The sequence below is a fragment of the Cyclospora cayetanensis genome, unplaced genomic scaffold, assembly GCF_002999335.1.
Source record: "Cyclospora cayetanensis isolate NF1_C8 unplaced genomic scaffold, CcayRef3 CcayRef3_contig_149, whole genome shotgun sequence".
In the NCBI taxonomy this organism is placed as follows: domain Eukaryota; phylum Apicomplexa; class Conoidasida; order Eucoccidiorida; family Eimeriidae; genus Cyclospora; species Cyclospora cayetanensis.
Window position 1 is genome coordinate 38,465 of NW_020312091.1, and position 25,909 is coordinate 64,373.

Consider the following 25,909-nt stretch of genomic DNA (forward strand, 5'->3'; position numbering starts at 1 on the left):
AGGGTGTGCAAAGCTGCACCATGGAAGTACAAATAGCTTTTGCGGCCAGCTGTAGGTAGCAGCTAGCTCATAAGCGCACACCGTTATGTCTCAATATATCAAGCTGACATTACTCTGCAATCAAGGGGACATGCAAACACAAAATTCAGCTAGTTACATTTTACCAATGGAGTAGAAAATGCCGTAGTGTAGCTCAACCCGCTGGAGCACGCGTGCGGCAGCTGGCCCATCGAGCGTGAAAGCGTGGAACTTTACTCAAGAGCGCCCTCATGGTGCACTCGCAGTAACTTCCGAAACACGAAGCCGTATGTCATAGAATTAGCAATGATTTGAGGAAGTTTGAGCACAGTGGTCATCGTGGTTTAGGATCTTCATACGCGTTTTACCCACCTTGGAGACCCTCCCTACTGTATCGCTTTTAGTTGGCAGGAGATGGCACCGGACCGCACAGAAAGTACATGAGCAAAGCGAGCTGTCGTTGCAAGCCGGGGTCTGGAGAAAGGTACTAGGAAAGAAGAGGAGCTACATAGCATAGAGCCGCGCCCCCTGTTGGGAATACGGTCGAGCACCGAACGGACTTTTTCTATCCAGGGCTTATGATAATTATCTGGGCGGCATCCCTACCTTGATCTAGAAGTAAATTCTGTCAAAGGCCTTACCGGCCTGGTCAACGTGACTAGCTGTGCGGAGAGGAGACAAAGAGTTCTCAAGTCCGTAGACTCGCCTGGTCTCGCAGGCCGATCTGAAGCAAGTTAGCCACATGGATGCATATGCTATTTTCTGATCACTTCGGCCATAAGCCTTCCATGGCCTTGAACCTTCATTATAGGTGGACACTTCTGTCAGCACTAAAAGCAAATCCCGTTGTCCTTTTCTAATAGTAAAAATACAACTTGCCAAACTTTGCTCGCGACGTCGCCTGTTTTGTTCCCATTGCCAAGTGCGTACTAATCAGGCACTGTTAACTAGTCATGCAATTAAAGAGTAGCAGCCTGCTGCGTTTCTACCATACGCAAAGTTTTGGCTCTACTTGAGCGCTTGTAAAAAGTCATCTTACCATCGTGTGCTCTTCTCATAAGAAGACCTATTCGCCGTTTATTTAGATGTAAGCCCATCGCTTCCTGAAGTCCAAGAGGAGCCTCTACGGTCACGAAAATGTTGCCCACTAGAGGCTGCTTGCAAACAAAGCAAAGTTCTGCTGCTGTCTTGTGAGAGCTGACGTTTGGATTAGTGCAGCTACACATGTGGGCCCGTCCAGGTAGCTGTAACTGACAACAGCACACAGTACGCAGAGGCGAGTCACTACCCCGATATGGTAGAAAGTTCGGCCACCTTGCCGACCATAGTTGAAATATCCTTTCTTTGCTAGCTCATAGACTTTTCGAACACAGCGTAATACATGAGGCCTTTGCACATCGAAGGTACAATACGAGTTTGAGGGATGCTCCTGCCTGACTGCGAATAGTGACCACCCGCGTAGCTCCTCCTCTCATCCACAGGTTAACGGGCTAAATGTAGAGATGCGTGAAAACGATCTGTGCACTTGGAATCTACGGTCAGGCAGGTGACTCGTTTCATCTATCATACTTAATAAACTGGTGCATGCTCGTGTCAACATCCCCACAGACTACGTACTATGACTTTAAAGATTAGCCCAAGGGCAACGGAGGATACACTTCCATAGAAGTTACTTTCCTTGTAACGCCTAAAATGTGCTACTAACTTCATGCTCATGAAGCAATGTGCAGTAATCGCTACTTCGTTCACGTGTTCAATTTCTTCCGTAGGCTCGAGCGAATTCCTCGATATCTACTGTGTAAACTCAACTCTCGTATCAACGAGCTCAAGCTTCTGTACACGCTCGTGCCACTAGGACAAGACAACTCATCTACGATAAAACGCGCGAGACACTTCGTAGAGAATGTTTTCCCGCCGCTTCAAATAAGAATTTTCACAAAAAATGTAAACACCCACTTACTGGTACTCTAGAAGTCCCTAACCAATTATATCTTCGAGCATGCTAAGAATCATTCACAGGAATCAAAAAGAGACGAAAAGGCCACCATAATTCACTGATGTGCGCTGAAACACACTTGATATAGCGACGTTTTAAAATGTAGTGGGCATCGGGCCATATCCTCTGGCTAGCAAAGTGCAGATTCTTCGATTGTTGCCTCGCGGTATGGATATAGATGGCAGCTTCCACATTCTTATCAGCCGCGTCAGACTGATTCAAAATTTGCAGTTGCCTCATGAATACTCAACAACGCCACACCCTAGGATTACAATCTGGAGACGGCAAATGGGTGACCCTGTGCACACAAACTTTCAACATCTTAAACAACTACGGGCCTTCATTTTACACGTCATCAATCATGCGACACCTAAAGAGAGGCTACACTGCTAGCGGAGTCATAACTGAACTCATTTAATTTCTCCGCGAGGATACACGTTTGAGGGACACCCGACCTGCAGCTGCCAAAATTCCAGCACGCGCAGATATCACTAGTTTCGGGGGCGCGTCCCGAAGTGCACTAGAGTCACAGGGGGAGCCAAAGTCTTTACCTTTCCTGGACACACATTGATGACTAGGGGAATCGAGTATGGGAAACCAGCAGGGCATGGTCATTTATAATGCATAAAGGCTTCACGTACGGCACTCTCCGCTTATAGGATACCATTAGATAAAATAATTTCAGGACTGGACAAAATCGCAACACAACGTCAAACGAAGCGAGTACCAAAGGCAGAATTTCTTCTTACCTAACAGTAGCTTGGCGAGGCAACCATCATCGAAGCGCATTTGACACAACAGTTAGTGGCTATTTACGTGAGCAAGGTAAACTGGATGCTGTATTTTAGCGATCTAACAAAAGTATGGGTCATGTGCTCCAGTGCAGAGCATGTATAGACACATGCCACGTACGCGGAAATATGGATTAGATGCCCACACCTCAGGACTTGACCCTCCGCACACCTGTTATATGATAACTAGTGCCTAAATAGCCCACCGGAATCGCAAACTTTGGGTTTTCAAACTTTACTAAGGTCACGGACCATTGACTACAGTGTACGTGCCTTAGAAGTGAGTATACAAATCAAGGGCATCGCGACTGAGGGGCGTAGGACCAAGGCATCCAGCATTGCTTTGCCCGAGCGCATACTATTTCTTTTACTCCGGAGCTTGAACTTTCTATCATCGTTGTCCCTATTTCACTCTGCAGAGGACTCCCCCGAACACACGCAGAGAAATTTTCCCTGCCATATGCCCACCAACTGGTATTCCTGTGCAAACTGAACTCATTCCTAAAATGCCGTCTACACTGCAGTAGATGGCCACATCCATAGTAACTCCATATGGGGAACTGAAAAGCAACACATTTTCGACTGTGAATATGCAACTTGGGGGGTCAGCCGCCCACAAAAGCCATCACCGAGCATCAGTCGTTCTATTTATTTGGTAAGAACAAAGTAATAAAGTAGAACGGGTTATGAGCGAATTTACAAGGCGAGTGGTTTTATGGCAGCAGCATGCCGTCGTCGGGAGCTCATTAATTCGTGGGAGTTACCAATTTTTGATCAACCCGCCAGCTGTACTCTGTTGCACGGCAGTGAAGGCTCCTTCCAGTTGCTACTTCCTTACCTTTTCCACCACCAAATTACGGTTAAATAGATTTCAGAAGCTCCAGAAGCGGGGGTAACTGGCTGTCCATTTGATTACTTTCTCATTCCTCACTCTATGAAATTTTCGATCCAAAGCAAGCTGTACTTTTGATCAGCCAGTACTTATACAGATAATGAGATCCCATGCAATTATGTTTCTAACAAAATGGCTATAGAGAATTCCCTCATAGATATCGTATTGTTGCAACTTTATGTTTTTCTACCAACATAAAGCAGTGTTAGAATTCATGCTTTGAGCTGCCTCTCTGAGCACTCAGGTAGAAACCCCACATCATTTATGGCTAGCTGAGGAGAAGGAACATTTAACACCGGTAATTGCAGAAGCTCCCGGATTGCCTTCTCTTTGGCAGGGGAATAACCCTCGTGCTCGCACCATTCTACCCCACCTTCCTGATCAACAAGAAAAATGTAGACCCGCTGAGCATCTGGGAGCTGCAGTGAGTCAATAAAAGCGCGCTTATCGGTAAAGCAAGTCAACGTTCGGGAGCAAATTGTATGTAGCCTAGACAGACGAACATCTTCAAGGTTGCTGTTTGCCGTGCTTGCCGCATTCCCCTCGCAAGATCTCTGCTCTGTCGTAGAAACTGTACAAGACGCCGCGAGACCAGAAGCATGCTGACGCTCCTGATTGGCTTCGGTTGTAGCTGATTTGGCATGATCGACTTCCAAATGTGTGGTGCCTACTGCCAAACGGAGCCTCTCGTCTGTCCACCACCGCAAGAAAATTTCACCGCGCTGCCTGCCACGACAAGCGAGCGAGCACACAGAAAAGTCACAAAACTGGAGAGGATCACAATGCAAAGCTCTTATATATCGATATAAGATTCTGTGATCCCAGTTGGAACGAAAATAAACACTCTAGACGTACCTAATAACAAGTCGATATGCATGCACGCGTGCAACATCGGCGTTATGCTTTGCTAGCAATTCTTTCTTTAAATTCTGTACAAACGGAGTCCAAGAATCCATGGCCTTATAGTGAGACGTCCTGAAACCCACAACTAGAAGATTGAGCTGGCCCTCCAGATCCTGCGGCACCTTGATAGTCTTACCAAGGAGGCTGCGGCACACTAAAGAAGGGAACCGCCTGAAATTGACTGGAACAGTCCGTCCAAAGTGCATGTTTGCCATTTTTCCGAGGACTTCCCATGCGTGTAGTTGGGACAAAGCTACAAAATTGGGGCCCACTGAGGACCCAGATTCCGCTTAAAGCGGCTGTGTCCTGGATGGCCAGCTTATTCCAACCATCTTCCTACTTTAAGCAGCCTGGTTCAGTGTGATTGCTTTCCTCTGCCAATTTCAAGCTAAATTCATTCGGAAAAGGTTCGTGGTGGGGTACGCGCGTTGGTGGCAGCTGTAGAAGTGTAACACCAAAACGGCAAAATCCGGGGATATGTGCAGATTGAAAGGAAATGAAGGAAAAAAATTCACTTGGGGATAATAGTCCGCATTAACAAAGGCGTTATCTCAATCCGTCAAAAGGCTTGAGCTCTGGGGCCCCCAAAACGCCACGGTACCCGGGACAAATACACATCTAGAGCTGCTACTTTCCGTCTTTTATTATGACGAAGGGTGAAAAAATGCTTTTAAAACTGTAAATATAGACTCCTTAATGTTGCGGACTTTCCTGGGACATTGATACTGCTCGGATTATACGCATCCAAGATGCCAGAGACTGCGGACAATTTGGCGGACATCACGGAGGGTTTATCTTAGCGCTTCTAATTCTTTCTGCAAACTTTGCAACAGCCGCTCCATATTGTAGACTTCTGTGTAGACCCTGAACAGTGCAGTTGTGCAGGGTACGACCAGCACGCCACTGGCATCTAAGTGATAAAGGACCTTCTCCGTACGGCCAGGTGGAGAGATAATGATCAGCCTTCTGGCCCGATAATAAAGTGCTCACTATCTACGCGTAGCCAAAAGAAGAAGCCAAATATAGAAACTCGCAGGAACGTACGGATGCTGAGGAATTGCATTTGGCAGCGGTCTGGTGCCGCATCCTGGTAATATGAGTGCAATTTTTTGAGAGCATGTCTGCTACTAGATCTCAGGAATTCCCAGGACATCAAAAAGCCTTACCAATTCATGCTGCGGTCCTTCTTTTGACAAGCTGGGGCGTTTTTGACCTCAGACCTGTTCAATGTTGAGCCTTTGGGGAGAAGTAGAGAAAGCTTGGTCTGTCCACTGCCCACAACTGAGAACACGGGAAGGTTTTGAGGTCCAAATAAGCTGTGTCATGATATGCTATGCGGAGACCCTCTTCACGGTCTCTTCTTTCAGTGTTCAACCCTTTCTTGAGAAGCGGGCGCAGCCGGGTGCCTGAAGGACATCGGAACATTCAGCAGATCAGCTGTTTTTATCTGAGCTGTCTCCAGCTTAGATGTCCAAAAACACGTGTACACAAGTATACCTGTGTTGCAGGGAAGTTTGAAGTTGCGCTTTTTCACGGCCTCCAAGCAGCACAATGGGGCGACACTGAGGCACGCTTGCAGTGGCAGCGCCGTTTTGCTTATCCATTGAAGCCCACTTGGCTTTCGGTACATACAGCGTACCAAAGGGTATTCTTTTTGACATGCGACGAAGACGTTCGGAGAAGCTATCAGTAATACAGGTGCTTATGATACAAGGGAGGCAATGCAAGTGTAAGGGAAGTTAGTTGGTGGAGACCAGCCCTTGTTCAAGATCACAAGGAGAGTCTGGTTTTCCTCGTGAGTTGTACCTTGCCTGTACAATACCACTTTGTGCTTGCAAGACAAGCAATACCAAGGGGTCCAGAGAATGCTGTACTCCCCACAGCAAAACTAGGCCAGGTGTCTGGGAGAGTACATGTGCAGAGAAAATCGCATTTCGGCACAACTTTTAGGTTTTTCTGGTCGAGTACAATGTTAAACTATGAATGCACCGTGCTCAGGCAAAACTATTAATGGCTGCGCCAGAAAACAAGCTATTATGGTGGCGGCCGTGGATTCGTCAAACTACATGCGCTCGCACACCGACCTTCCGGTTCACACGAATTCTAGGGAGTAGTCATCTACTAATCTTGAAGAGGATAGCACTACCATCCATAGGCCTCAGGCAAGGCACCGAAAATGAAATATAACAGTTCTTGAACGAAGGCATTTCAGCTACAAAGGGGTGGTATTCAGGCTTTGTAGCGCGGTGACTTGTATTCAAACGCGTTCTACTCACTGGTTATACTTAACTACACGAATTACTACGGAGCTGTTGAACTGGCTTGTTTGTCCGTACACCTCGTGTACTGCAGAGCACTGTTCTCTGGATACTTGAAACTTTCCGCTGTGTGCCTGTGCGCATGAAACTGTCAAACTAACTAAATGCTCAGAGTATGTAGACGATGGAGCTACGCTCACCGTAGGTGCCACTTTCCCTTCATGTCGGGCACTCTACAGGGAGAATCGAGAGCTTTCCTGAAAATCTCGAAAGCTTTCTATATCTTTGTACTATCTCTGGACTTAAATTTCTTCTTACGAAGACCTTAGATAGAACGATACACGGGTGGTGCGGTTACTGGGTTTTTCTTTGAGTATTGATCAAAACAATTGCGCGGTCACCACCTAGGTCGTGGCGTCGTGTCACTTCATTGACGGCTTTGTAAACTCGCTCATGACCACTTCTGCCTTGCCCCCCCGTTCTTCGTAAATGTACAAAACTACTGATGCCCCCTGAAGTGCCATCAGCATGAAGCTCGGCGTCGGTGATGATGCCCATGGCTGATATGCTCCAGTTGCTGATCCAGGATTTATAAAAAATCGCCCTTCCACTTCTCTAACGGAATTATTGTGGGTGTGGCCGGAGACTATAATGTCGCAGTCAAGCCGGCGCTGCCACTGCAAGAGAGCGTCAGCGTCGCCCCAGGGTACTGCTTGGTGGCCGTGCAGAAGTGCGACTTTAAACTCCCCTGAAAACACATGTATATACTGAAATGCAAGCAGGATTATGCACCCACATGCGGTGTCAGTTGTGTCAGTGAAACCTGCTTGTGCAAAGCGATGATACAACATCTTGCCTATAGACTACCCTCCCCTATATTGCGCCATATGCTTCAGCTTTTCTAATAAAGAAGAAAGATAATCATTCTCATAAGTAGCTTATACTGCTTAGACAATAGCGACTTGAAATCAAGGCACTCCAGTTGCTGAAACTGCAGCCTGACCAAACTGTAGTATCTTGTATTCCGGAAAGTCAGAGCCCTCGTCCATGTCACCCTTAACAATGTGCACTGAGCCAGCTATTCCCCTGAGGAAGTCCAGGACCTGCTGGCTACCGACGTTCCCGGTGCACAAGACATGCCGGATCTTATCAGTGTTCAGCAGCTCCCGGAAACAAGGAGGCAAATCCACAGCGCGCTGAGGCACGTGAAAGTCTCCAATTATGAGAACCAAATCACCAAAGTCTGTGAAGTTCCCCGCCATTATTGTTCATTTAAGTGGAGAGAGCTCAAATGAAAACAGCTGACTGGCTGGATGTTCAGATGTCCTGCACGCACCAAGCCGCGCACCGCGTTCCATACAGCATCTGAGCATTAAATGAGTGAGCCGTAGGGCGAGGCTCCGCGCGGCATATCATACTTCAGCTTATTTGGATTGCAACCGCCACCAATGTGACCAGTCGTGGGCAGGGGACAGAGCAGGCTTTCGTGATTTACACAGAATGACGTTACAGGGTCTACACTGGACAGCACAAAGATTTGAAGAGTCCAGGATTGGTCCAAAGAAGCGACGTGGCATGAGACAGGAAGGCTTTGCTTGTGGCCTCACCTGGGTAGTTCTGAGTATAGACAGACGAGTACTGTTCTCCCGAACACGCAGCTAGCGTTGGACCGCAATAGGTTGGCAAATGGAGACCCTATGGCACTCTTGTACTTCCAGTAGTCATTTGGAGAAGATACGGATAGGCCCCTTTACTTGAGCGGTTCAGGTACTCCAACACGTTCTGCCAGTTGCCGCTGCCGAGCGCTGAAGCCACACCTTTCACCACCCACCACGACACCCCAATTCCACTGCACAGAGAGGTGCGTCAAAGTGACCAAAGAGATGCCCCCTTGGTGGGTAGTACGGGGGATCGGAATATTGCAAGAAACGGTCTGCCCAGTTGATATGGGACATCAGACATATACAAGGTCTTTCGTTTTGCTGCCGTGCTTGATTTTTTGTACGGAATTCCGTTTCTTATATTACTATACATTCGAAGAACTTAATAGCAGCACCTATCGCTGTAATGCTGGAACCTGGAAGTGTCTCAGTCTGGCTCCCCGTAGCTGTCCGGCAGCCGCGGCTCCCCAGCACGCTTCAGAAGCCTCTCCACAGCAGGCATATTCAGATCTTGTATCACCTTAATTACTTCGTATACTCATTTGAATCATCTTTTTTGCTCTCGTGACACTTGTATTGCTCTGAAGATGCCCAGGCAACGCAGCAGTGCGGGCGCACGCCGTTCTTCCTCTGGTGGAGGCTTCTGTGGGTTTGAATATTTCTTATCAGCCTTGAGCCAGGTCACTGGGTGGGAAGCTTTCTTACTCGAATTTTCATTTGATTACACATTTAGGACGCATGTGATACTTTAGCAAGAGAATGTTGTTCGGCTTCCCTTCTCATAGTGGTTGAAAAGTCGGGCACCGCATGCAGTTCTGATTGCCTCCTCTAGCAAGGCCTCGGATGTCTTTCTTCTCACTTGAATGGTAGTGCCATTGAGCTGAGAAATGAAATCGCTGACGAAGGAGTGCTGCCCACATGAGAAGTAGTCGATAATCAGGCATATGATGACCTCGGAGTGCGATATTATGCATTGATTTCGGTGTGCTTGCTACGTCATTTGCCTGTGCAGTAGGCGGCTCCCGTTCGGCTCATCCTGCAGCTCCAGCGCCAGTGGCTGCTCCACCGAGCCCTCCTCCTATGACAGGTGGTGGTGGTGGCGGCTTCATGTCAAATATGGTGGGGAATGTTGCCGGCGGGATGGCTTCTGGGGTTGGTTTTGGCGTGGCACAGCGGGCTGTTGATGCCGTCATGGGTCCTCGTTCTGTGGAAGTAGTCCACACAAACAACGCCCCCCTCCCGGCACCTCAGACACCGACGATGCAACAAGGACTGCAGCGGGATCCCTGTTCCGCTTACCAAGAGGAGCTCAACCAGGTCAGCAAAGATGTCTTCTTAGTGCTTTGGTTTACTTGTTCCGAAGTTTTTATTGCTTCACAGCATCCCAGTCGTTGTGGAAGGGTTCCGTAAGGCGGTTTGTTAACCGTGCTGCGTGTTGAGAGAATTGACGAGTAATGGTGCGGGCAGTGTCTCTGTGGAGATTGTGTGATATGTCATTGCTTTAGGTGCGTTTTTGCTTGCTCTATTGGTAGCATTTGTGACGTGTTTGTCATTGTACTACGTGGAACGGGCCTACAGAAGCAGCAATGTCACTTTTGAGTGGTCGGTACATGGACTTGTGTGCCCTGTCATGTTTCAGTGCATGACACGCCACACCGATATAGCACTCTGTCAGAACTACCTGGACAATCTGAAGGCTTGCCAGATGCAGATGAACAACGGAGCGTAACCAGTACGCTCTCCCTTGCCCCCATACAAACGCCCTGCCAGGCGATAGCTAACCACGCGGTCTTCAAGCTAGCTTGAATGCCTTCCCGTGGCAATGCTGTACTCTAGAGGCTGAAACGAAGGCAAAGAAGCGGAAGAGTCCAAGGTCTGAGGATTTTGAACTTGTGAAAACATCAATATTACAAGCTGACAGATTATTTACCATTAAGAATGCTGCGAAGCGCATTTGGGAATGCTGATAGGGCATGATACTGTCTGAGTGTTCAAACACAATAGGGACACGTGATTAATGAAACACTAGTAGCCTTCATTACTTAGTCTAAGTCGTCCGCAGCCGCTGGGGCATGCGCGTGTCTTGCGAACGGAGAAAATTGTGGGTCTTCAAATTAAAAGGAGGAACCCTTGTGTGTAGGTAGTGGCTGACTATTGTGGCGAGCTGGCGAATACTTGTTCTAGCCTGCCTGTCTACCTAGCAGTAGCGGAGCAGTGAGGAGTAGTGATCGCTGACGCCACCATACTTTGCGCAGGTACTCTGGCTAGCACGCAGCGATGGACCTCTGCCTCAACTTTGCATGTATTCCGCGATGGATGTGCAGAAAAAACGACGAATCCTTTCGAGGATTCCGTGCCTGGCGTCCGCGCGGGATATGTAATTGTTGGCTTCCCTGACAACAACCTCTTCGTCAGACACTTTGTAGGTGATCGGTAAGGGGTACGCCGCCGTGGAAGGGTCCCATGGGTTCATTGTTGGCCCAATATAGGAACTAGTCCCAGCCGATGTCACAACGCGCCACTGAACGCACAGCAGCAGAATACTGTCCCAGCTTCACTATCGCTGTTTGTGGGAAGTAACAAACGACGGATTCGGCAACTTTTATGTAAGCAGCAAAGCGTTAAATGTAAAAGATAATCACTCGTGATAACAGATTCGTGACTGGGCAACTGTATAATTAGCGTAAATAATTCATATGCGATTTGGAAAATGTACAGACCTGTCCTTGAAAGGAAACAAAGGTTTCGGTGGATGGAACACTTTCGGTAGCCGGAAGACTTTCGTCGTTGGCCCTCAACAACCCTAAAAAATATTCATCGAAAGAATTTCGCTCTAAATCATATGGGTTTCATCTGCATGGTGCTAGCTGTACCAGTTTTAATACTCGGGTGGTATGTAGCTTTCCGCGTACGAAGTTGTGATGAGAAAAAGCTCATGGCTGATTGGTATGAATAAGGGATCAGTGAACGTAGTGCGTAAAATCGGTTTAGACTAGGGAGACACCCACCGTGAAACACTTCAGGCCCGTCGATTTTGATCCGGGGTTTAAGCCACGCAGTAGGTGCTTCGCTAGGGGCGATATCATCTAAGCTGCTGATGGTGTATGCATATGGAGCTGATGGAACACCAGACGGCTGAGAAATCTGTAAGAGTGGCTGCTGCTCGAGCAGCGCGGCATGCAACGGTTGCTGTTGCGGCTCTGCTGCGGCTGGGGTTGGATGAGTACGCCTTTGATCATCACTGTCTTGGCGTTCGTCATCACTTGCATAGTTCTCTGCGCTTGGATATTCATCTTCACTGCTGCAGCAGACGGTTGATTGCCCAGCCTCTTCTGCGCTGGTTATCGAGTCGGCGGCGCGAGTAGCCTTGCTGGGAATAGGCCCAGATGAGCCGTCACTGTGCTGCTCAGCGTCATCGTGAAGCCGAACAGCTTCCATATTTGCATATATATAAAGTGAAATACAAGCAAAATACACTGATAGAATAAAGAAGAGCACCTCAACGTACCTTACGCGCACGTCCCTGCGCGGCAATGCGCTTGCCAATATCTGCGCAGATTCTGTTCTTTGCAGCTGACCTCGAAGGACTGTGTTGCATTTATTTAGAGGAAAAGACAGTTTTGAACCATGTTTCAGTGAAAAATCTAGAGGGAGGCTGTAAGAATGCCCTGAAGCCCTTACCTCTAGCTGGGTGCCAGAAACGATCGCCCTAGATGGCCATGCACAGTTCGGTTGTCGCAGGCTAGCTGCTTCGCATTCGGAATTGGGGACTATTGCCGCTCTCATTCCCATTTTCATCTACCTCATGCCTGAAGTTAAGTACAAATTGTCCAATCAAATGGTCAGGATGCTAATGTGCAGCAATGATTGTCTTCATATGACTTTGCTGCTGCAGACACGAGGCCCTTCAGATGGATTGGTGGCACATTCTTGTTCCTTTCCTTTGCGTTGCACCTGTTTATCCAGTGTCCCAAATCCGTAGCAGCACAAAATTTTGGACAAATAAGTGGCTTTAAGCGGTTGAGTGGTGAGGTCCTCCCATTTTTTTTCCCTTACTGGCACCGGCTGGATCCCGATAATCGACATCTTGCTCCCAGTTTGTCAGGCATTAGTGAGCCCAGATCAGGTGGAGAATTCCGTTTAGCATATGCATCAGAAGGCGCGCAAACTACCTTTCATACTTTTTCAGCTTCCCCTTTGCCATGCTTTGCCCACGCAATTATGAAAATCATGCCTATGTATACCGGGCCAGAACGCTCCTAGGAGGACTGTCACAATTATTTCAGAGTTACTTCACCATTAAGTGAGCGGTTTGGTTGCTCTGTGGATATGGTTGATGCACAGAAGGGCTTGCTCAGTACTACAATGATGTGTGCAGTGTTCCTGCTGGCTGTCTGTGTGCGCGGGCACACATCCAGCTAAGATATCCGTTGAGAGATACTTAACTCCAGGCTAAATACGACGTTGATGAAAAGTTATTGATTTTTTTTAGAAGGGCTCCTGCCCTCTCCTTCCCTCGCCACTCAGACTGCTCGGCATGAGGGGAGAGGGGCAGCTGCAGTAAGCATGGTTGCATTTCTAAGCACTCTGCACTTTCACATCTAGTTGGACGTGGCACTATATTAGGCTCACAATGCTGTTCAGCGAATGCAATGTACGTGATTGCAAGCCAATCACTCAAGCTTTCCTAATTTCTAGTAAATAACACCAGTGTGGTAGACAGTGCTTGAATGTAGCTTAATCCACTGTATATCGCCTTCGTTTCAGATCACATGCCCATATACTCCTTCCCCGTCCATTGCGACCATCTGCCTGCATGGCAGCAGAGATTTCCCACTTAATCTCAAGTCCCGAGGAAGGCAGAAACGGGGAAAACAGTGCGGACCAATACAAAATTTCGCACATCAGCCGATAGACAGGAGTATTGATGCACATACCAGCTAAAACGAAGAAAAACCAAAGCAGCAGGAAGGAGGAGTCTCGAGAACCTACTGTCGTCAGCGCTAAAATGTAGAAGCCTCCTGCTACGATAAACCAGAAAATATGCACATGGAGTCAAGATGTACACTGCCTGCACCTCCTAGAACAATGCATGCATGCAAAGTCGGCCAGTGACTGCAGCGTTAATCGATTCACAAGCCCCAGTAGTGGCAAAACTAAGGATGTAGAGACACCATGCCCCAGACTATAGCTGCATAAATGAGTGTAGATCACACCTAGTAATACGAACTGCAAACTTTACATGAGACCTGATCGACGATGGTTACTGTTTCAGGCAGAGAATGTAGTAGGAAAGGACAAATACCAAGGAAGTGTAGGAATGCTGTCCATGGCGACTGGCTTCGCAAACTGAATCAGCCGCAACTGTCCCCACAAAAGTCAAATTCTGCACCTGCTCTTTCTTCAGCCACTTAGGTTGGCGGTGGCCAACCGATGTAGCTAGAAACTCTCCACTATAATGCTTTCGGAGCTCAATGGTCCTCGCATCTAATATGTCTGCCGCTCCCTGTGAATGATCACGTTTCCCCACGGGTCACTTGCCCAGAAAAGGTATGCCAGGGATGCGGGAGAACAATGGGTAGACGGGTGTACTGTTGTACTATAAACTTACTCGGTGGAAGGAAGAAATTTTGAGCCAAGCAGTTGTGTATGTTGTGAGCAAAGAAACTCAGATACTGCAAAACAGTGCGGTTGGTGCATTGGACCTGTTCAGCTGCCGCAGAGTGGCTCGCATAGGTCATTTTATGGTTGATATGCAGGCGGGTCAGAAAGGCACGCAAGTGCGCACGATAAAACTTTGGATCCTTATCCGTAATGATCTGGGAAGTCTGTAAAGCTTCTAGACAGGAATTAGGAGCAACTAAGAGGCATGATATACCGTGAGAGAGAGTTTCAGGAGGATGAAGTGAGCATATTTGTCTAATCTGTCGACAACATTAAGCTATCCTTGCCCTTGAAATCCGCCAATCCAACAGCGAAGCCAGTGATTACCTTAGTCCTAATACTTTCATAAAACGAAAGGCTTTGCATAAGGCTGGATGGGAGAATTTGGCAGATCATGGCATAGCATATTCATCTGCTGTGGGACGCATCCTAGGCCAATAGAAAGGCCTCCCAAGCTTTTCCACTGAGGGCTCTTTCCACCATGGCCCGATGGAACGGGTTTCTGTGCGTTGCAGAAAGCAGCACTGCATAGTGAAGCCGGATATGAAGGTGACGGGGGCCTTGCTATGTTTTCAGTCATAGCAGGTAATCTTCAACGTGGTACACCCCCCACCCTTTTGCAAATCTGCATTCCTGCAAGAGTAGCTGATGCATGGGCTCCCCAAGCATAAGACGCGCTTTCGGTTAAAATTATGAAACATCAGGGAGGAGAGAGGCTGGGCTGAGCAGTGTTGGGTTGCTGGGGAGTCAGGAGCGCGCGTTGAGGACCAGGTTGGTCATGCCATTATGAGATGTTATTGAAAATCGCACTGCAGAAGGTGCTCACACCAGCAAACAACTCTAGGATTTTCCAAGTTATGAAAAATCTTAGTGAGGTACAACAAAGACTAGCGGTTGGTGTGGACGGTACAATGGCATCCACATGTACATCGCCGGCATTTTTTGCACCCCACCACGTCCAATGGAACTTCGTTTCCCACACAGAATACCCCCACTCGACCTCGAGACGACAGTGCAGATTGCAAGCAATTATTTGAAGTTTTGGATATCTCGCAGCCTGTGGAGGGGGAAAATATGATCAACCGACATCAGAGGTAAAAGATGACAATCAGAATCGGGCAGCGGAGGCACCGGAGGAGTTGTAAGGCGGCTGCGTAGCTGTCGTGTTGCGGTCTCATTCTTTCCAGGTCAGAGCTTGCACTTTCTTATGCAGATCAGGCAAAGAGGCAGGCTAACGAGCAAATTCAGCAACTGAATTTCGGTAAAAGTATTTAAGCCCATATAACTACAATGGGTGCGAGCGTGTAAAGAAGCATCCGAAACCTCGATTGTCTCAACTTCTGGTATCAGGCTCAATTTCTGGGGGAAGAACGCTAATTCCCTCAAACGCAATCGCTTTTGTTATAGGAAGGATTGGATACCCCAGTATACCGCTGCTTGTTTCGTCATAGTTGAAGCGCACGGCATAGGTGCTTCAGATGCTCATAAAGGCTTCGACTTCAGACTATGCCGTCTTCCAAGTATACAGCCACCAAGCTCTGACTTAGGGGCTTCTTAATATTCCTAGTAATGTGCAGTAATTTAGCTGAAGTCAAAGCAAGTTTAAGAGGCGCATAGGTAAAGTTGAGCTTATGCGAGATGTGGAACGCCAATTTGTGTCCGTCATCAAGCTGAAGGGGGGTTTTTAAATAAGGCGTCTGCAAAGTCACATGTCGAGCAGGCTGCTTACCTGTGTATTTTGGCAGCATGGGGCACCAAGAACTTACGTCTCGCAATATTTTGTCGGGGGGCTCTGAGTTAAAGCAAGTGCGCCACATTCCTTCCGTTTTCAGCACCAACACCGGGTTGTGGTACAAGTCGCTGGTCGATTTCGGCAGTATGCCTTTTCAATAACTCATCCACTTGCCACTCAGTTTTCTTATGATGTTGTGAGAGCTTTCAATACCGCTACACATAGCTTGGGGGCAACCAGGGATTTGCTCAATGCGTTTCGCTGGATGACCTGCAGCTGGCCAGCCTGATGGCAGCTGTTCATTATATAGCAGTTTCGCGGATTCCTCCTCATTGACTGCCCGTTCCTGTTGTCCCTGGTAAAGATCAGCAAGCAAAAGTCTTCATCAAGAATCAATCACATAGTTATTAAGAAGGAGTGGATGACTAGACCCAACTCTTCATACTGCGCTGATAAGCTGCCGGCATAGAAATTGCGCCTCATATTGCTCAGGCGCCGGCTCCACCCCTAGTCCTGTCGCATCCTTGATAATCTTTGAGTCTTGTCGCCCTTCAGCAGCTTTTAGTCTTAGAGATTGCTTACAAATGGACAAATAGACTTCACTTCTGCGTCATATTGGAGAGCATAACCACTTTTTATCCAGTTCCAGGTAACGCTTGCAATTGTTGCAAATCAATGTGGACTTGCATAAGCACAAAATCGACACGTGATGACACCCCAACGGTGGCCCTTCCCCCTGTAGCGCCCTCCACCGCTTCGCCGCCTGCCTGTGGGTCTTGTGGTTCCCCTGTTGCGCCATTTTTGCTTGCCGAAAAAGGCCTGCCTCCACTGGACATAGTTTCTTTGCTAGAGTTCTTTGTCTTCTACACGTGCATGTAGACCCACTCTTTCACAATTCAAGCAGTTGCGCTCTAGGAGGGTTGTGCGGGGTGCACCAAACGAGGAATTTTCTCGCTACGCTTTTTTTCTCGCTCGTCTTCGACTTTAGGCTAGAGCCTGTTGGCGCAGCCTCGACATCCATTGGTTCTAAAACCCTACATGGCTCGTAATTTTTAAAAAAAGGCACTCAATTAGCCTCGATTCTCCTGTGGAATCCATGAATAATTCATCACTTGCGGAAGTTCTACCGGTCGTTTGTTCAATCGCTGAGTCGCTGCCTACCCTACAGCCACCTGAGCTGACACTCCAGATGGCCCTGACTTCAAATTCCTGGTAAAGTATCTCATCGTGTACGTTGTGGCTTCTGCGGACAAAAGGTTTATATTCAGCGATAATTCGACATTCTTAGACATTTAACTGCTTCAGCTTCCTAAGTGCTTTTAAAGTTTGACGCGGAGTTTTTCTCGGCATACTCCAACAGTAAAGGCGCTCTGAAGGGCTTTGACTAAGTAGGCCTTCCAGACAAACGAACTACTTTGCCTGAATAGAGGTACCACTGACCTGCCTATTTACCCAACAAGCATGCCTTTAATGCTTGTCCTTCTCCTCATGTGCAGAGCACAAAGCGAGCTAGGCTTGCAGCTTGCTGATGAAATGTTTGTAAACTTCCCTCTCCTTACGGCCGTCAGACTTTTCTGGCTAGCAGAGCCTCATCGCCTCAGCAGTACAAATTGCATTAGCTGACAAATTATGCCTTTCTACAAGCTGTGGAGCTACTGCATCCACATTGCACTGTAGGTCGGCCTCTGTTCCCCCAACAGGCGCTGCTACGATCGCCAAAGGGTTGTCTCTTTCAGGTTGCTTTTAAAGAAGCTCACGATATGAAGCTACCAAGCAACTCAATCGAAAACCGAGGATTTGCCCAGGGAGACCTGACCTATTCCTGGCTCACCCACTGGTTGTGGATGAGCCAGGAATAGCTGCCTCGAGCCATGCGGTGCTGAAAGCTAACGCTTTACCTGAGGTCACCGCAGGAAAACATTTTGGTCCGAACTAAAAACCAATAATTGTAAAAACTACTGAGTATTTCCTAGAAGGGCTTTTCCTGTGGTACATCGTTCCATACAAGGTCTCCATGGAAGGACACGTAAGTCCAGGAAAAAGCAAACTTCATGGAAAGTCGTTGAGTACTTCTCGGGAAACCCCTTGCGTTCTGCTGCGGACAGCTTCTAAAGTTTTAGGCGAGAGGAGAAAGGGACAGCTAGGTTGCACCTTGTTGCACGCTCTATGGACTTTGATCATTCACAGCTAGCTGCACATGTCATCCAGCGCACACGCTCACAAGGTTGCCTCATATTTTAGCGAGTCAACAGTGCTCTACAATAAATGAGATATAGGAGGCGCCAAACAAATTAGCTAGCCTTCCTAGCTGGATACAACCAATCTAATGTACGGTATTTAACTGGAGCATTGCCTGGTATAACCACTATGCTGAGGCTTCCAAAGGATACACTCAATTCATGGGAAAGGAAAAATTTCTTGTGATATAAATCGGTACGAACTTTCCATAGGTGCGCCTTTAAGATTAGTCTTTGCTGCGGGCGTGCGGGAGCTCCCCCACTGATTGTGACAGCGTGAGAACAAAGACTAATTTCAAACGCGCATTTACGGGGGGCTGTGCAAGTCAGACACCAACACCAAAAACAAAAACCTCCGTTACTCAAAACTATGTAGTGCCTCATAAGTACATCCAAATCGATGCAAATCTACCAATAAAATACTGTTCAGTCATCGAAGTTTGTCTTTACGTGGATTGTTGTGATAAAGCCAGGTTGGTGCTTCGCTAAATGATAACTTACCCTTTGCCTAAGTGCGTTTCAAGGCCTTTTAGCCACATGTACGTAGTAAAGTCTATTTGCGCAAAATAAAACGCATTTGTTGCGAATTCTGAAATGTCCCTACCCCAAAGCATTCTGGTGAACCAGAGCTCGCTTTAGCCTATGTTATAGATGTCCGTGCTCCAAATTATCTTATTGGTATGCGAAGGGCTCTTATAAGCTAGCTGCATGCAGAGCCCTCAGTTCTTCGGAGCTTGGAGCGTACCATCGATTGAGCGGAAAGCGGCTGGAAGAGCGCTTGTAGTACTGGCTCACTACGTATAATTGAGCGGAAGACTTTTGGTGGAAGAAAATTCGATAAGCTCTACATGGAGGCTGTCTTGAATCCTAGGCCATCCTGCAAGCGTATGCGAGCATGATGACCGCACAGCTGGTAAGAAGGCGTCGATCGCCTGCGGATAAAATATATCTGGGTGGGGCAATGAGGTTATGCTTATCAGAAGCGTATGGCAGTCGCAAAGATGGGCAACTCCTTAAACATTCTGTCCGCTGGCTGCAGAGTTACCGCGTTTTGAAACCTGCACATGATGGGAATCGAGTGATCCGTTTGGTCCAATCTGTTAAAAGAAGAAGCATATTAATGGTGACTATACTTATTGAGCGGTCGCCTATCTGCCGGGCTCACCTTGGGACAAGCCTTCGTCGACACCCCAACGTATCGATTTATGCCGAGATTGGCTTACATCGCGCGTAGCACTTAGGCTGTTGTCATGATGCCTAGCAACTACGGCCAATTCATGCCTTTCTTCATCTCCCTTGGGGTTTAGCAAATCTTTTTACTACTCTTGACTCATGTTTGAAAGTTTGTTCAAGGATTTCCCCAACGTAACACTTAGGGCAGGGATCAGAAGTTCCGTAGTGCGCTATTGCATGCATTTTTGTTCAGCCTGCACAGTAACCGTAGCACTGCCACTGCGAACCAATCTGAGGCCGATGAGCAAGGAGAGTGCATCAAGCTCACTTTGCTGCAAAATTAATCACTCTTTGCTCACAAAGTAGAGCTACTTGGCTCAATCGTATTCCATACGCCGAGTTATTTTATACAACAGTGCGCTCATTTACCAGGCTCTCCCGCAACCCTAGGCTACTCTGAGGAGCACCTCCCCCGTCTGAGCCCGGAACTAGTAGTTGGAAGCTAGCAACCATCTTTTGTAGGGGGGGAACTGCAGGAACACAGCAAGCTATTTGACGCAAATATGTGCGCACCGCTAAGAAGATAGAAGCACGGATTAATGATGAGGGGCGGGTGCTGTGTATTAAAAACCTGGACATCTGGTTTTGATGGATGAGCACGCTCTAGGTACACCAGAGGGTGACCAAACGAAGGCGCGTACCACTTGGTGACTTGGACTGTTTGCCCTGCTTTCAATCTTTTTCCTGCTCTGGCAATTCCCCTAAAAGTTGGAGTGGGGAACTCTTAATGCAGGCTTTCCTAGGAAGCTGCTCTCCCAAGGGACTCGTGTGAAGGGAGAGGGTCGACATAGAGATAGAGTTGTAGAAATGCTGGATGTTTAGGGCAATTGTGGACCGAGGGCACACTAGCCGAGAGTTTTAGCTACTTCTGGTAGGGAACGCCAACTTCGTTGGCTGACGGAGGAGCATTCGTTGGCTTTGGCTTTCGTGAGAGCGTTTGCAACACTGCTTGGTCGACAGTGCTGCTCGCCACGGGCGGTACTTATCGTCCGAATAATTGTTGCTTTCCCCCGCACCTGTTCTCTCCCTAAAAGAGCTACCTTCAACTATGGGTTTTGCTTGAAAATTTACCAGTTCTCTTCGTGAAGGTGGTCTCTACACTCACATTTGTGCGCTGGCGCTCTCAGGCATGTTGTCTCTACATTTCTACTCATGGTCTTTCTGGGGCCTGGGAATCGACCATGCTGCGTGCACTAGCTGCATCTGCATGCGAACATTGCTCTATGATGCATGATTACGCTGCTGAACGAGTGGGCTTGTTGCTTTCTTTTGCACGTTTTGCTTGTCTTTGGTTTTCTCGTAGCAGGAGCCTCACACATTTCTGCCCTCTGACGATACCGTGATATCGCACCGCTGCGGTCGAGTTGGGTTTTTTGCTAGCTCGTCGCAGGCTGGTGTGTGTAATATTTTCCCTTCTATCTTCTTCAGTGAACTGTCGCCCACTCTGACTCCTTTTTCACGACTTTCTGCCGACCTGGGGAATGGTAAGAGAGTGAGTAATGTTTCGCTGTACTGCGTGTGGTTGGGTTCGACCATCAGATATATACATATATATGACTTTATAAGAGGGGGAAGCTGAAGAGGGCTAACCTAAACACGCCAAGTATTCGTCAAAAGAATTCCCACCTGCCCCTGCCCGCGCCCCTTGGATTTATCGACATGAGATGGGGGGGACAGCTAGGGTGCGCGTTGCTGAAGCCCCTGAGCATTCCAAGCATTCAGAGATAGTTACACATTGCATCTAAAACATGCTCACAAAACATTAGTTCCTATCATACTGAGCACAAGTAACTCTGCAGCAAAGAAGATGTATGAACAGCAAATCTAAATGTTCAAGTTGTTACTAATTCGAAACTAAATATTATTCGTGCAGTAGAAAGTCCTGGCTTAGCACAGCCCTACACAAGTGTAGTGCCTACAACGAGCCCGCGAATTCGAAAAAGCAGGCACAGGCGTGACTGTCATGTGAGTCCATTATATTTCTAAAGACTAAACAACTATTGGCACCTCTAAACGCGAATGCCAAACACGACTATCAAAGGCGAGTATACGCCTCAAGTTTTTCGGCATGATGGGAAGCGAGAAAATTTTATTATATAGGTTTGAGCGATTAATAGAATGCCTTGCTTCCCGAGACTGCCATATAGATTGGCTTTGAGTCTGGTATATTGCTGTAGAAAAATGCTACATTATGGAAGTCCGCTGCGTACATCGTGCTTTACTAAACTCTCATGCACAGGAGATGCAAAACACGAGGATTTAAAAATGTGCAACGTTACTTCAGACAAGAGTCGAGGCTGGATTTACAGAAGACTCGACAACTTTGCCAAGAACGAATTTACAATGTAAAGGGAGTTCTTGTGGGCATGCACTTATTGTTTCTCTGGACAGGAAAAAAGTAAGACGCTGCTTTCTTCCCCAAATAGCTTATCCATCTGCTCCTTCCTTTCGTTTCTATTTTTTTCTCTCTGATGGGGAGTGTCAGTAAGGAATCTTATGGCCAGGAGCTTTAATAGAATCCGCTCCCTCAGAGGTTGCACCAAGGCCATCTGACGCTTCCTTCTCTTCAGATGAATTGCAAAGTCGTGCAAGAGCTTCTGCGTTTCGGGGGATGGTGGCTCACCGCCCTGCCAGATGGACTCCGCCAACGCAGCAGCATGTATAGCTGAGAAGCAAGGATTTGCAGAGCATAGTGAAACATGAATGCATTCAAAAATATTCAGTACAATTCCTGCACAGTGGTATGGGGGTTTCGTTATGGACTGCGTATGATTTTACGTGAACATACAGCATGAATTTCAGATTCTAGTATCGATGCCTGCAATTTCAACACCCTTTCACGAATTCTGCAAGAAAGCACAGGTGACTAATGCTTTAGGAGCACCACGGACCCAACATATCAGGTTTTGCTGCAGTCTGTACCGGCTATTTCATTTTTTACATCCTACTCCCCCTCTTACCTGACATTTTTTCAAACACCTCAGTGACTGTCCACTGAACGGCTTTGATGATAGTTTGCAAATCTTGGAGGTCTCTCAAATTTATTTTAGAGAACTCTTTGGAGAGATGGGCTGCTCGTTCCAAGTGTTTAAATGCCAACGCTTGTGGCAATGCAACAGCAGCAGCAGCTCCTGCACCCTCATCAGTCTCTAGGATCTCTTCGCTTTCATGTTTATGCTGCTTGAACACAAGCCCCTCATCATAGCGATAGCATTCAGATATATTTCTGTCCTCCATTTCGTGCGTCTTATTCCATGAGCTAAATTTACATCCGGGCACAGAGGCTGCTTCAGCTGTGGGTGGCGAACCCAATGAGAGCTCCAGTAGCAGTCGTTCTAATGCCTGCTGCTGATAGTCTGTAGATTTTGTGTTTTTCTGAGTTTTGGATATCCTTGTGTGCTTGGCCTCAACTACTCCAACGTGCTGTATTATAAGCCTTTCTAATTCATTTAATCCAGCGTTTGCCAAGTGTACCGGGAGCAACTGTTTTTTTGTAACCGCATACCGCTGCACAAGGACGCTTGATGCAGCGAGTTGCTCAACCAGCATGGGTGCTATTCGTATCCAGAAGCGCGCATGCTGATGCCTGGTGGGCCAAGGTGCCTCGAACGGTTGCAGGCCGTAGTTGTTTTCATTGATTTCTGCCACGCCTAGTTCGGGAATGCTGCTGCTGCTGCTCCAAGAGTCGTAAGTGTTGCTCCTGTATAAGATACACCGGCGGCGCCAGAGATGCGTTACTAGATATACATTGTGAATGAAGGACCTACATGTTCCTTCACTGTCTGCTGCGCTCTTGCTGCTGTTCCTTGAGTTGACATAGCCCATTGCCACCTCATAACGATTCAACACAAGGCTTTCTGTGGGTAGGAAACAGCAAATCCAGCAGTATACAGTAGTAGCCAACAGGAGACACAACGTACAGAGGTGAACTAGTGCAAGAAGCAAGTGCTGATTGGAGTACAGTAGAAAGGAGCTTCTTGAAGCTTCCGCTCCTGCTGCTGCTAGCCCGATGCCACTGACACCTCCAAAATGTAAAAACAAAATTACGTGGATGCAGTTGCTACTGCGGCACCTGAAAGGCGGAAGAATAATGGCAAAGATGCAGAAAAACAGCACTAGCCCTGCAGCAACTGCCGTTCTCGCTCCCTCTCCTAGCGGCTCTGCCGCTATTGCCTTTCCAAGAGTGCCTTTTGCCGCCTGCACCGCTGATATCGCATCACTAGCGGACCCCAGACCGGCAAGCCACCCAAGGCCTGTTGGAGGACGGGACTTCTGCTGACCCAAAAGACCCGAAGAAACAATGAGTGCTGCTTTTAGAACTAGTAGCCAAATCCTGCAATAGCTCCGTAGGAATCCCCCTTTAAATGAAGAGACAAGCCAAACTTTACTATCCATCCAGTCATTATTCAAAAACAGCAAATATTCGATTTCCCTCTGCCTGAGATACTCCTCCTGCCCCTTCCCTTGCCCCGAGACTGTGGCCTCCCTCATATCCCCATGCAGCACACACACAGCTCGTAGTAGCAAACCCACCACTCCTACGAAGCAGACAATCCTAATGAGCAATAATCCTGGTGATGCGCATACGTCAGCTTGATCAGTGCAAAAGATCAGCGGAACTTCTACAGCCAGACAGGCAGGTAGAAGAAACAGAGTTATTGCAGCCCTCAGCCTAGTCACTCTCCCCAAAAAAAAGTAGAAGACTTTAACGCACCGATTCCATAATTTGTGAACACGCGTTTTACAGGTTTTTTGAAATGACGCGGGTGTAGGACGCATAGAGTAAGTAAGCATGGCTGTAACAGATGGACGAGCTTGGGATTCGCGGCGAAGCCTCCGAAATTCCTGCTCTTTTTTTATATTTTCCAATTCTTGCTGTCTCTCGTACAGCTCTTGAGCATACACAGCTCTAGGCCAGGCTATAGCTGCCACTAGCGCGAGCAGCAAGAGCAGTACCAACACAAATGCCCTTTCTGGAGCATTTAGAGGATAAGGCCCTAGTTCGTTTGTTGCCGGAAGAGGTCGCAGCAGACTTGGCACATCTAGTAGGAAAACTGCTCCTAGTCGAGCCCATACGTTCCAGCTATAGGGCAGAGAGGACTGTAGGGCAGAATGGAGAAGGGCAAGCAGCTGCAGGCCATCAAGTAGTAGCCATAGCTTCTCGCACCAGTAGAGACTGACGGTGCGACGCGGCACACCACTATGAACTAGGATTCCCATACTGCGAATGCGTGCATATGAATGGCGAAAGTCAAGAGGAAGATACCAGGACTAACTGTGAACTCATGATCTATCTGATGTGCTCTTTTACACCGAACTTGCACCACACGCATAACTACTAAATCTTTTTCCTCATTATGTCACACCTAGAGTGCTGAAGCATTTTCGTTCCTACTCAGCCAACGATAGAGGCATCAATCAGGGCTGTGGTCCAAGAAACAGCAGGCGTACTATACAAGCTTTTGAGAAAAAGATATGCCCCTTAGACATACATTCAAAAGGAATTTCAAAATGAAGGATTTGGAACAAGTATATGCACTTTCGTGTGTGTGCATGCAAAGAGCTGCATGGTGATACCTGCCATGAACTCCGCAGATGCATGCGGCTGGCGGGCAGCCCTGTGTGCCGTGAACAGCAAAGCGACAGCCTGGCATAATCTAACCTTGTATATCAGGATATGGAAGCTTATGCATTCACGGTTAATACGAAAAGCATCCATGCGAACATTTAGGAGGTACCATTATTTCTCACCATGATTGGGGGGGCTGAACTGACACAATCCCTGCGTTGCCTTCTTTGGACCGTTGGCGAGCTGGATAATCACATGCAGGGAGTGGTAAGTGTAGCGCGAGAAACAACGGAGAGACTCTATAGGGTCACTGCAGCAACAGCTAAAGCCATTCCCATGGCCGCTGCAAATCGCAACGATCATCTTTCGTGGCTGCACCACCAAGCTGCAAACTTCGCTTCCCAGGCGCTCGACCAAGCGGGGAAACAGGTATGGCGAGCATACTACAGAACTCTCTTGGGCATTGTTTTTGAATATTACCCCTAGGTGGCATGGGCCTGCAGTCTTGAAGTACGGTTCAGCATTTTGATGTCTCCCCTGGCAGCACCTAAGCTCCCAGGGCCTAGACTCAAAGTACTACACTAATCAGGACAGAGGCGCGATTTTAAACACCTTTCCTGCTCATGCGGTGGCTATAGAACACAGCTACAATGTACCACTTTGTGTTAGGCCCAAACGATTAGGATCAAGCAGTATCATACACTAACGACAACAAGGCGCGTTTATTCGCGGTTCAACGCTTTGGGTACCTACTTGTTAACCTATATTTGCTGGCGATGCGGGTCTTTTTGTTGTTACTGCAGAAAGTGGCTGCCATTTTCGAGGGAGTGGACTGTGCGTTGCTTCCTCTGCATGACCAGCCCAATTTCATTTAGGATAGTAGCTGCACAAAGGCGCAGTGAGGAAGTGCCACTAGTAAAGCCGGCGTGCTACATATTCTTCAGTGATTATGTGT

The 25,909-nt window shown here is 47.7% G+C and overlaps 5 protein-coding genes across 5 annotated transcripts; 1 reads left to right on the forward strand and 4 right to left on the reverse strand.

Annotated features, from left to right (window-relative positions):
- Positions 1-3,909: 3,909 nt before the first annotated feature.
- Positions 3,910-4,815, reverse strand: LOC34619420. Its single transcript, XM_026336800.1, has 2 exons — positions 4,549-4,815; positions 3,910-4,419 (listed from the first exon to the last, which is right to left on the reverse strand). Exons 1-2 carry the CDS (start codon positions 4,813-4,815, stop codon positions 3,910-3,912), a joined length of 777 nt encoding a protein of 258 aa, XP_026192585.1.
- Positions 4,816-7,280: 2,465 nt separating this feature from the next.
- Positions 7,281-8,120, reverse strand: LOC34619419 (vacuolar protein sorting-associated protein 29). Its single transcript, XM_022732710.1, has 2 exons — positions 7,862-8,120; positions 7,281-7,606 (listed from the first exon to the last, which is right to left on the reverse strand). The coding sequence occupies exons 1-2, from the start codon at positions 8,118-8,120 to the stop codon at positions 7,281-7,283; spliced, it is 585 nt and encodes a 194-aa protein (XP_022589174.1).
- A 986-nt stretch (positions 8,121-9,106) lies between these two features.
- Positions 9,107-10,248, forward strand: LOC34619418 (coiled-coil-helix-coiled-coil-helix domain-containing protein 10, mitochondrial). Its single transcript, XM_026336801.1, has 3 exons — positions 9,107-9,207; positions 9,479-9,836; positions 10,159-10,248. Exons 1-3 carry the CDS (start codon positions 9,107-9,109, stop codon positions 10,246-10,248), a joined length of 549 nt encoding a protein of 182 aa, XP_026192586.1.
- Positions 10,249-10,809: 561 nt separating this feature from the next.
- On the reverse strand, positions 10,810-12,311 carry LOC34619417. Its single transcript, XM_026336802.1, has 3 exons — positions 11,528-12,311; positions 11,240-11,322; positions 10,810-11,040 (listed from the first exon to the last, which is right to left on the reverse strand). Exons 1-3 carry the CDS (start codon positions 12,309-12,311, stop codon positions 10,810-10,812), a joined length of 1,098 nt encoding a protein of 365 aa, XP_026192587.1.
- A 9,446-nt stretch (positions 12,312-21,757) lies between these two features.
- Positions 21,758-24,718, reverse strand: LOC34619416. Its single transcript, XM_026336803.1, has 3 exons — positions 24,594-24,718; positions 22,346-24,468; positions 21,758-22,050 (listed from the first exon to the last, which is right to left on the reverse strand). Exons 1-3 carry the CDS (start codon positions 24,716-24,718, stop codon positions 21,758-21,760), a joined length of 2,541 nt encoding a protein of 846 aa, XP_026192588.1.
- Between the last annotated feature and the right edge of the window lie 1,191 nt (positions 24,719-25,909).

Excerpts from the sequence above, each read along its gene's own strand:
- LOC34619416 (XM_026336803.1), bottom strand. The coding sequence starts at position 24,718 with ATGCGTGTGGTGCAAGTTCGGTGTAAAAGAGCACATCAGATAGATCAT. Across the intron at positions 24,469-24,593 it reads TTCGCAGTATGGGAATCCTA|CTGGAACGTATGGGCTCGAC; the intron begins GTTCATAGTGGT and ends TCTGCCCTATAG. Across the intron at positions 22,051-22,345 it reads GGTGTTTGAAAAAATGTCAG|CTATACATGCTGCTGCGTTG; the intron begins GTAAGAGGGGGA and ends CTTGCTTCTCAG.
- LOC34619419 (XM_022732710.1), bottom strand. The coding sequence starts at position 8,120 with ATGGCGGGGAACTTCACAGACTTTGGTGATTTGGTTCTCATAATTGGA. Across the intron at positions 7,607-7,861 it reads ATACAAGATACTACAGTTTG|GGGAGTTTAAAGTCGCACTT; the intron begins GTCAGGCTGCAG and ends ATGTGTTTTCAG.
- LOC34619418 (XM_026336801.1), top strand. The coding sequence starts at position 9,107 with ATGCCCAGGCAACGCAGCAGTGCGGGCGCACGCCGTTCTTCCTCTGGT. Across the intron at positions 9,208-9,478 it reads GCCTTGAGCCAGGTCACTGG|TGCGATATTATGCATTGATT; the intron begins GTGGGAAGCTTT and ends ATGACCTCGGAG. Across the intron at positions 9,837-10,158 it reads ACCAAGAGGAGCTCAACCAG|TGCATGACACGCCACACCGA; the intron begins GTCAGCAAAGAT and ends GTCATGTTTCAG.
- LOC34619417 (XM_026336802.1), bottom strand. The coding sequence starts at position 12,311 with ATGGGAATGAGAGCGGCAATAGTCCCCAATTCCGAATGCGAAGCAGCT. Across the intron at positions 11,323-11,527 it reads CGGGCCTGAAGTGTTTCACG|GGTTGTTGAGGGCCAACGAC; the intron begins GTGGGTGTCTCC and ends AATATTTTTTAG. Across the intron at positions 11,041-11,239 it reads TTGTTTCCTTTCAAGGACAG|TGGCGCGTTGTGACATCGGC; the intron begins GTCTGTACATTT and ends CTGTGCGTTCAG.
- LOC34619420 (XM_026336800.1), bottom strand. The coding sequence starts at position 4,815 with ATGGCAAACATGCACTTTGGACGGACTGTTCCAGTCAATTTCAGGCGG. Across the intron at positions 4,420-4,548 it reads ATCGACTTGTTATTAGGTAC|CGCGGTGAAATTTTCTTGCG; the intron begins GTCTAGAGTGTT and ends CGTGGCAGGCAG.